This window comes from Manis javanica, chromosome 5 (assembly GCF_040802235.1).
Source record: "Manis javanica isolate MJ-LG chromosome 5, MJ_LKY, whole genome shotgun sequence".
Lineage (NCBI taxonomy): Eukaryota > Metazoa > Chordata > Mammalia > Pholidota > Manidae > Manis > Manis javanica.
The window spans coordinates 157,017,423-157,027,582 of NC_133160.1; the positions used below are offsets into that span (position 1 = coordinate 157,017,423).

Below are 10,160 nucleotides of genomic sequence, written 5' to 3' on the forward strand. Positions count from 1 at the left end.
GAAAATAGTAATCATTCAGTTCAAGAGCCATTTTGATTATAGATTCATAAGGAGACTATTGAGCACACAATAGTAGTAATAGTCTCAATTTTATTAAAAAATACTCATTGAAGCAAACACATAAATTTTATTTCACTGAGGAATGAACAGAGGCCATTGTGAAGATAACTGCTTTTCATTGTCCTAAATACCATTTCTAGAATGAAAAGGAGAGGCATTACACTGAGTTTTCAGGGCCTCTAGAACAAATGTCCATTAGTTAAAGACCTGTTTTTTTAAAAAAAGGAAAAGGCAAGTCTTCAGGTGTTGTTACAGGTGTTTTTTCCTTTTTTTTTTCCCCAAGGTTCTGTCCTATGAGAGACATAATGTCATTCTTTTTATTTCTGACTCAGGCATGACTTGCTCCATTTTGCTGTTGTTAAAGAGTTAATTTATTTAGCAGCCAGCTGAGATAAGGGTGGTAGAACGCAAAAAGGACTGGCTTAGGATTCTCAGTCAGTGTCTGCCAGAATCACCGGTATGACTGTCACTTAACCTAGTAGAGGTTTAATGTTCCTTCTACAAAGTAAAGGGTTGGGCTTGGTAAGTTAAATGACCATGAGAAGGTTCTTCCATCTTGAAAACTGAGCCCTAAACTGAACGTGCAGTTTGATAGGTGCACATCATTGGTGTGGTTTTGTCTTTCTTATCTCCCTTTTTGAGCTCACATATTTGGTGAACAGAATGAATGAGTTCTGATGTAGTTTCCTCCCCACCGTGCTTGTTTGAGGTTATTAGAGGTGTCACCAGCTAGCTATTTCCCACTCTGGTTCTCAAGTTAGTTCCAGGTGGCACACTGGGTGCATTCTACAGCTCTTAACTCTTGCAAGGGGAGCTGAAGGAGAACTAAGAAGCCGGGTAATAGAGGAGCCTTTGACTCAAGTTTGGAAGGGTTCTCGGTCCTGAGTCATGATATGCTACCAAATAATCGTTTGATCATTAATTTTCTGGTCCTTGGTTTAGCTGTGCACTGAAAGGATTTGGCTGGATCTTATTTAAGTTACCTTGTTGCTCTACCACACCATGACTTAATCTATTAAGTACAGTGCCAAGTGACTTCTCAGATGTCCTTTCATATCTGTTATCTAGAGGACTGCTGCCATGGCACATGAAATGCATTGGGAAACAATCAAATACTGAGAGCTTTCTACTTGGCAACTTCTGCAGACAAGACATCTTAACTTTCCTATTAATCCTAGGAGGTACTTCTTACTCATATATTGTATAAATACAGAAATTGAGTCTTAGAGAGTTGAAACAACTTGCCCCAAATTGCTTGGGCTGTTGGGCAACAGAGGCATGATTCCAGTGCCAGTCACTTTGAGAACCCCTCAGCCCCTCACTGTGCTTTACCGGCTGGCATAATGGAAGGGGCAGAGCATTTGGAAGCCCACAGACTTGGGTTTGAATTGCAGCCCTGCCACTGACCACATGACCTCTGGTAGATTGAATGTCTTTCAGACTCAGTCTGCTTGTCTGGAACTCAAGGTTACTAACACTAACTCGATGTTGACACCAGGAGGATAAAATGGAAGTGTGTACAAAATTGTCTAATGCATTTTGGGGCATATGTATATTCATATATGATTATATGCATTTTAAAGATCACTTTTGAATACTTGCTAGGCATCCTGCTCTATATTAGATAGATGCAAGTGTTGTTAAAAATACAATTGTTCAGTATCTGGTCTCCACTATGGGAGAAGTTGTGACAGTGAGGTTGTGAGCCCAAGTGTCTTAGGAAGAATGCAATAGGCAAGTACCTTATTCCAGAAGATAGGAATGCCCTCTCTGCTAAATCTCGGTTTCTCCTTTATCCTGGTTCTTGGTGGAATAGTTGGTGGTCTGCTTATGTGACTACAAGCAGATGACATCAGACTTCTCAAATTTGACTGCTGGTAATAGCTGGAAGGCTTCATTATCTTCCAGGTGTTTCTGGAAATTTTGAAATGTCATAGAAAACACTTGAAAATCTAAAGGTTGAGTTTTCTTCTTAGATCTAAAACAGGAATCTCCAATTTGCACCTCGTGTGTTGAAAATATTTTTAACTCCTGTTTTTAAACTTATTTACTTTACAGCCCGGACTGCTCCTTTTGACCTCTGTGTCAGAGAAAACTCCAGCCAGTAGTGGAGCCTATCATTTTGAGTCAATAGTAGTTAGTGATTTGTCTTAAAGGTTTGGTTTCTGTGCACTGACTTCCCTTGTGACCCCAGATAACTCAAAGGGTTATTTTATGCTTTTTGTTGTTCCCTTCTGTCTGAAAACTTTTGCTTTTACAGTACAGTCAGTGAAGCCAATGGGAACCAAGGAGCCACTTTTCTCCTTAAGAAGAAGATAGCTCTGACTTGGCTAGTTTGGCCAGGCTGTATCCAGCACTTCCAGAAGTCATTGCAAGGTTTACCCTGGGCAGTGACTACCTAGATTTTTGCCCTGCAGAATTAGACTTGGGCTTTGATTTTGCCAAGTATTAGCTGCAGATTGGTTCTCTTTAAAATGAACTCTGGACAACTGTCTAAATGCTTTTATTATTGATGTAGCTTTGATAATATCAGTCAGTTTGATTTCTCTTGAGATTGAAGGGTCATGCTTTTAGAATGAAAATTTTTTCTTGAAGATATTCATTAATAGATTTTACCTGTGATAGCTACATAAGAAGCAATGATCAAAAAGATAGTAATCAGATGAAAAAATCATGAGTTATGTCTTTGATGCTCCATTGACACATGCATTTATTTTTCTTAAAATCGATTTTAAGCCTCTTAGCCCCATACAAATCTTCATCTGGAATTTTATCTTCAACTAGAGTTGCTTCAAACATAGGTCCTATGGTAAACATGCCCTCATTTACAAATATTGCAGTTATCCATAAATAGTGACTTGTTGATCACTTATTATTTCCCAAATATTTTGCCAACATAGTCCCTACAGAAACCCTAGAGGTGGTTACTGATAATATTGACAATCAATAGTGATATTGATATTCACATAAGGAAAATTAATTTCAGAGAGGTGACATTCTTTTCTTAAAAGCACACTCCTACTAGATAATAACAAAAATATAGATATTTTTATTAGTTGCTTATCATGTGCTAGGCAATGCGATAAATGCTTTATGTAGACTATCTTATTTAGTCTCACAATACTTTCATATTGTTTTCGGTTTACAAGTGAGGAAACCAGTGGTTGAGATGTTACATGACTTTTTTAGGTGTCACGGTAGGTAAGGGGTAGATCCTAGTTCTAAAACCAGGCACAAGTTTTGATTCCAGAGCTCACCTTTTTAATCACCCATACATTTTATTGTTCTCTTATCATTACATTAAATAAAAGCTCTGAATTACAGCGCAGTTCTTTTACTCTAAAGCTGATTCTCTGTGTGTGGTGAATTTCACCCTCTGGTTACCCTTGACCTCTACATTCCTCCTTAAAATGGGCTTTAGAAACTGAACTCTACAAAATTGCATCTATGAGAAACACACCTTTGGCTTAATGTTCTCCAGGAGTCAATTCTGTGGTGTCTTAAGGGTCATCTTGGTGTAAGCTGTCATCTGGGCCTCCTAGGTTCACTTGTTGGCTGTGTGTTAGAGGACATAGCGCTCTGTTCTACGTCTGTTAGAGTGCTTAGTTTCATTGGCAGGCAAAGGAGTTGATCATTAGAATATACCTCATACTGTTTTGGAATCATGTTTTTGAAACCAATGCTTTTGGTAACCTTAGTGGCAGCTACTATACTTTATGGTTGAAAAGGGGAATATTTTTTTCCTGTTGATATATATTCTTTGATCTTCTTTCTAGGTGGGAATAATTCTTCACTATTCCACCCTTGCTACAGTGCTGTGGGTGGGAGTGACAGCTCGAAATATCTATAAACAAGTCACTAAAAAAGCTAAAAGATGCCAGGATCCTGATGAACTGCCACCTCCACCCAGACCAATGCTCAGGTATCTTATATCTTTTTTTTACTATAGTATATCAACTGTTCATTAAGCGTTTAATTTAGTTGAAGCATAGTCACAACAAAAAATGCTGAGTGAATTTTGGAAAGTAAAAAAAAATGAACTTATAAGCCAGACTGCCTTTGCATCCTGGCTGTGTAGCGTTCTGGCGGGGGGTCCTTTGTGAAGTGCTGTACCCTCTCTGTGCCTTGCTGTCTCATCTATGGAGAGGGAATGGTTTTCCTCACAGAGATGTCATGAAGCATAAGGGACTTAATGTGTAAAACACTTAAGATGGTACTGGCTGTATAATATGCCCTAAGAACATGTTGGCTGGTTTTATTTCCTTGAGGTCATGTCATAGGTTTTAATCTGCTTATGTTTCAGTTTAATTATTATCTGTAAAAGACAACATAATTTTGGAGTTACACCCTTCCTACCAATTACAATAAAACTGTTAATGGATTTTCATGGTAGATAAGTGAAAGCTAGATACGAACCTGGCTGTGGGCCAGGGACTTAAAGGAGTCGGTCTGCACGTGAGGAGTTCACAGTCTGTGAGGAGATGGGTGCCTAAAGAAATGAATGTACGTGTGTATGAATGATAATGGAGATACATTTTTTGAAAGTGCAAACAAAGGAGCCATTAATTCGGGGAGCACTGTGGGCTTCTAGGAAGTGCTGACCTTCATTAATGACGAACCTTCTTTGGTGTTTAGAGCAAATGGCAGAGGTGACGCTCCAGAGACAGGATTTTGTGGTCAGCCGAGGAAACTGAGAGGGGCAGTTTGGCTGCAGCCTACACTGCACGGTGCAGAGTTGCAGGAATTCAGGGTGAAAGCTGAGTTTCAGGCTTCTGGGGCCCATGGTAAAATGAAGATGTTTACATAAGGGAGTGGCCTGCCTGGGTGTCTTCATAGGACAGTCACTCATGAGTATGGAGTGTAAATCGGAATGCCTGAGAATAAGGAATTCTGCCGCGGTCACTAGGGAGGTCCCCACGAGGACTGGAACCAGTAGGGCACATAGAGAAGGGAGAGGACAGCCATGCAGGAGACTTGAGGCGGTGTCTCTGGGATCGGTGACCAGTTGGATTTAAGAGGTGTGTGAGGAGGAGGAATTTGGAGATAGCTGCAGGTGGTCTGCTCCAGTTAGCTGGGTGCCTGAGAGGATGGCACTCCTTCCGCTAAGAAAATAATACGGGAAAAATAGATGGGAGGTAGGGAGGGGACACACAGGGGAGGTAGGAGCCCTAGTACTGTATGTGGAAGTCATGCTCAGCACAGAAGTCAAACTGGACATACTGTAGAGGGGACAGGAGACCTTCTCACATATGCTCATTGATAATGGTAATGAACTGTCCCCCGGGGAGAAGTTAAGACAAGAATGCTTCCCTGGCCATGCTGATGTTGAATAGATGGGCCAGAGCAAATGTAGGGAGGAACTGAAGAGAACACCTGAGAGCACAGACGATCCAGGGGGTGAGTGGTTCCGTGGCAGTGGGGCCAGCAGGAGTGCTCGGCCACAGACTCAGATGAGAGGAAGAGACTTGACACCTGCCACTTGGGTTAAAAGAACTTGTGGTATTTTACTGAGACTTTGGAATATCATTCCCAAGTAGCTATTCTTCCTGTTAGGATCTGAGGAAAAATCAGAAATGGTTAGGTAAAAGGCAGCTTGGGTTCCAAACCCTAGGCAGCCCCTAGATGACCCCCACGTACCCACTTTGCTTTGGAGAGTGCAAGCTCCACCCTGTAGGGTGCTTTCCTTCCCCGATGTCCTTGATCTTGAGGAAGCCCCAGCAGCACGGATTCCTGGAGGGTGGGCTTCTCGGTCCCTCCTGGCCCCAGAGAGGGCAGATTTAGTAGGTAGAAGCTGCCTCCCAAGAAGGATATAGAGGTGGAGCAAATGACAGTGGTAGGGCTTCAGAAGTTTGCCTCTGAAGGGAGACAAGAAGAAGGTGGTAGTTCAAGAAAAGTTTGAAAAGATGGGGAACACTTGAACATATTTACAGGCTGAAAGTAAGAGGCAGTGGAGAAGATGACTTAAAGTTGCAAAATAAGGGTTAATTGATCACAGGAAGTCCTGGAGCCAGGAAGGGGGAAAGAGTGGCAGAGAGGAAATGTAGAATCCAAGGTCAGTTTTGGAAATGCTATCTTCTTTTCAGGTAAGAAGCAGGTGGAATTAGTTTAGCAGGAGAAGGGGAGGGTCCATATGTTGACCTCCCTCTCCTCTGTGACACAGAACACAGGGTTATAGTTCTACAGGGTAGTTAGCTGTCTTCCAGTGACCCTCATATCATATTTAAGTATTTACCTGTGGGTATGACGAAGAAACAATGTGTGGACAGATGTGTTATGAATATTGCCTTTATCCAGCCAGTTCAGGATTTGGGCAGTGTCTCTGAAAGTGGCAAATGCAGATTAAGTTTCTGTACCCAGGGATACCCGGCCAGAGCAGAAAGGTCTCTGTTTCCCTTTCCAGAGAGCTCAGAGAAGCTCCAACCAAAACAAGGGTTTCTTTGTAAGACCAGCCACCACTCTGTCTTCCTCAGTTACTAGAATGCTTTTATTTTTCTTGTTTTCCACAGTTAGAAGGTGGGGAAGGGGTCAGGGAAGGTCTGTGTGCTATGGGAAGCTGCTGGGATTCTGGTACCTTCCATGCCTCAATCTCAGTTGATGGGATAAGCATACACAGTTGTAGGACTTCTGGAATATGCAATCTCAGCTGGACATTAATAAGTAATATGTCATTACACATTTTGTCTGAACTATGGCACAATGAGATCTTAGAGTTCATTTTGTAGTGGACTAATGTTCTGGTTCATCAGCGGAATACAAGTCAGTCAGTTACCCCTCAAGGAGAAACATACAAACAAAAACCTTACCGTCAGCAGCCACAGGGTGGCAGAAACTGATCAGCTTTCCTTAACTCAGAAACTTGGTAGACCTTGTGCTTAAAAAGAGGAAATCCAAACAAAAATTAAAATTGAAAAAAAAAAGTCACTGCTAACAAAGCAACCTCCAAAAGTTAACCTTCAATTTATTATTAGAATAGGAATAATAGTCTCTAAGGCATGGCTTTTGCAGTACTGAGATAACGGCCGTGTGTACACCCTAATGAACTGGAGTGATGAGCTGTCATTTCCGTCGTTCCTCCCTCCAGGTTCTACCTGATCGGTGGCGGTATACCCGTCATAGTTTGCGGCATAACAGCAGCGGCAAACATCAAGAATTACGGCAGTCGGCCAAATGCGCCCTAGTGAGTATTTTGTGTTCTCTGGGTACCTGACCCAGTTGATTCTCTTCTAACCATTTCCCAGGCACTAAATTTGATTGCACTTTCTTAAACAGTTTGCTGACCTATAGCTTCTGAGCTGGTCCACTGTTTTCTTTCCTAGTTGCTGGATGGCATGGGAACCCTCCCTGGGAGCCTTCTATGGGCCTGCTAGCTTCATCACTTTTGTAAACTGTGTGTACTTTCTAAGCATATTTATTCAGTTGAAAAGACACCCTGAGCGCAAATATGAACTGAAGGAGCCCACTGAGGAGCAGCAGAGGCTGGCAGCCAATGAAAATGGGGAAGTAAATCATCAAGACTCAATGTCTCTGTCTCTGATTTCAACATCAGCGCTGGAAAACGAGCACACTTTTCATTCCCAGCTTTTGGGGGCCAGCCTTATTTTGCTCTTGTACATCTCCTTGTGGATGTTTGGGGCCTTGGCCGTTTCTTTGTATTACCCGTTGGACTTGGTTTTTAGTTTCTTTTTTGGAGCCACGTGTTTAAGCCTCAGTGCGTTCGTCGTGGTTCACCACTGTGTGAATAGGGAGGACGTCAGACTTGCCTGGATCATGACCTGCTGCCCAGGCCGGAGCTCGTACTCAGTGCAAGTCAACGTGCAGCCTCCCAGCTCCAGTGGGACGAATGGAGGAGAGGCGCCCAAGTGCACCAATAGCAGTGCAGAATCTTCATGCACAAACAAGAGTACATCGAGTTTAAAAAATTCCTCCCAGGGCTGTAAATTAACAAACTTGCAGGCTGCCGCCGCTCAGTGCCATACCAACTCTCTACCTTTGAACTCCACACCTCAGCTTGACAATAGTCTGACTGAACATTCGATGGACAATGATATTAAGATGCACGTAGCGCCTTTAGAAGTTCAGTTTCGAACAAATGTGCACCCAAGCCGCCATCATAAAAACAGAAGCAAAGGACACCGGGCAAGCAGACTCACGGTCCTAAGAGAATATGCCTATGATGTCCCAACAAGCGTGGAAGGCAGTGTGCAGAATGGCTTACCTAAAAGTCGGCCTGGCAGTAACGAAGGACACTCGAGGAGTCGAAGAGCCTATTTAGCTTACAGAGAGAGACAGCACAACCCACCCCAACAGGACAGCAGTGATGGTTGTAGCACACATCCCAAAAGCAGCAGAAATTTTGACAAGCCTGGCTCAACTAGCAGTAAAAAAGATACATTAAGGAAGCCAACTGTAGTTGAGCCTGAAAGTCAGCAGAAGTCTTACGGCCTCAACTTGGCCATCCAGAATGGACCAATCAAAAGCAATGGGCAGGACGGACCCTTGCTGAGCACGGATAGCACTGGCAATGTTAGGACTGGATTATGGAAACACGAAACTACTGTGTAGCGTTGGTGGGCTTCCGAGGCAGAAATCCATATAAACTGAGAGAGTCACATTCCTTTAAGCTATGAACATGTAAAAACAAACTGTTTACAGCCACCTGAGGGATTCAAAAAAATTTTGAATAAACTTCTGAGTTTTGGATTTTACGTATTTTATATCCCCAATTGTTGCTTTTCTGTGAATTTTTTAAAAAACCTCTAAAGCATTATTTTAGTTGTCAAAGCACCAGTGGGACGTGTTGGGAATCAGAAATGTAATTTCGTGGAACCTGTATTATTTCCTTAACATTTCAGGCTTGTATTTAATTCAATAAAGAGGTGTTTCTCATTGTGTCAATCTTATACTTTTATATTTTACAATAGAAGTATTTAGTTCTATTTTAGTAATGTTTATATACATAGGGATATTTTAATGAAATTATACATAAATCAGTTATCAGATGTTTACTCCACTGACTAGGGCATAAATCAAAGGGCTTTTGGATTGATGTGTTTCATAAATGTAGTTTTACATGCTACATTTTTAAAAAGATCTCACAGAATGTCTTTTGAAAATGCAGATGCCTGAAACACTCTTCATAAATTGCATTGCTTTTGCCACATCATCTTGGTCCTATTAATACTATTTTTGCCTCTTTAGTGGGTTTTCAGTGTTTATATTTGGGCTTAATTTTCTTATTCTTTTTTTTCTCCCAGCACATATATTATTCTTGAGGGTAAATGGAGAGCTACCATATAAAGTTCACATTCACTTATTCTGGATACCTAATTTGCCTATTATATTGGCCATTACTTTGTTTCTAAATAGGTTAACTTCCTCAGGTTCATGGTAAAGTACTGATCTTTAAATTACATTCCAAGGACAAAAACAGCTCCGATCCAAAAGTTATCATTGGTAATCGGTACCACTCCAGTCGTCTCCAGTCTTATAAGCCGTTCCTGAAGGTCTGATTGGGTCTGCCCTGACTCCTTGGGGCCCTCCGTCTCTTGTCGGATGCGCAAGACAATGCCTGAAAAGACTGGCAGAGCTTAGGTCTGTTTTTGGCAGCAGCCTAAAGGTTGGAATCTGATCAGATTCAGAAGTATACATTCAAGAAATGCCAAATCTTGGGAAATCTACTGCTTGCTTACACAGTAATTCTGAGACACCACAAGATCACCCCTTCGTGTATAAGTGTCCACTTTTCATTGGGTTATTGCATTATAAATAATTTATTTTGCTTGACAATAATAAAGCTTTCTGTGTAAGCCTTTTTTAAAAGTCAGGTGTTTTAAAGACATTCTTTTTGGTGGGCAATCAGATGGATAGATTTGCCACTTACACATAGCTTGGCCTACGGTCTCCTGGTCAGTTGGTGCTTATGCTCATGGATGATATTTAGAAATGGCAAAGATAAACTAATAAAAAATGAAGTGAATAATTATTTCTTTATTTATTTTAATCTTGATCTGTTATTTTGGAATACATCATCCCAGTGTTTAATCTGTTCCTCTGACCTGTAGGTCAGCTCTACATAGGGGAAGAACTTCATTCCTCTGTTT

General features: G+C 41.5%; 1 protein-coding gene across 1 annotated transcript in view; it reads left to right on the forward strand.

Moving 5' to 3' along the window:
- The window catches only part of ADGRA3 (adhesion G protein-coupled receptor A3), a 119,371-nt gene extending 110,422 nt beyond the window's left edge, over nucleotides 1-8,949 (forward strand). Inside the window, exons 17-19 of the mRNA XM_036994771.2 lie at nucleotides 3,837-3,982; nucleotides 7,142-7,237; nucleotides 7,377-8,949. Coding sequence (XP_036850666.2) covers nucleotides 3,837-3,982; nucleotides 7,142-7,237; nucleotides 7,377-8,622 — 1,488 coding nt within the window. The 3' untranslated portion in view covers nucleotides 8,623-8,949. The remainder of the gene's footprint in view (nucleotides 1-3,836; nucleotides 3,983-7,141; nucleotides 7,238-7,376) is intronic.
- The last annotated feature ends 1,211 nt before the right edge of the window (nucleotides 8,950-10,160 follow it).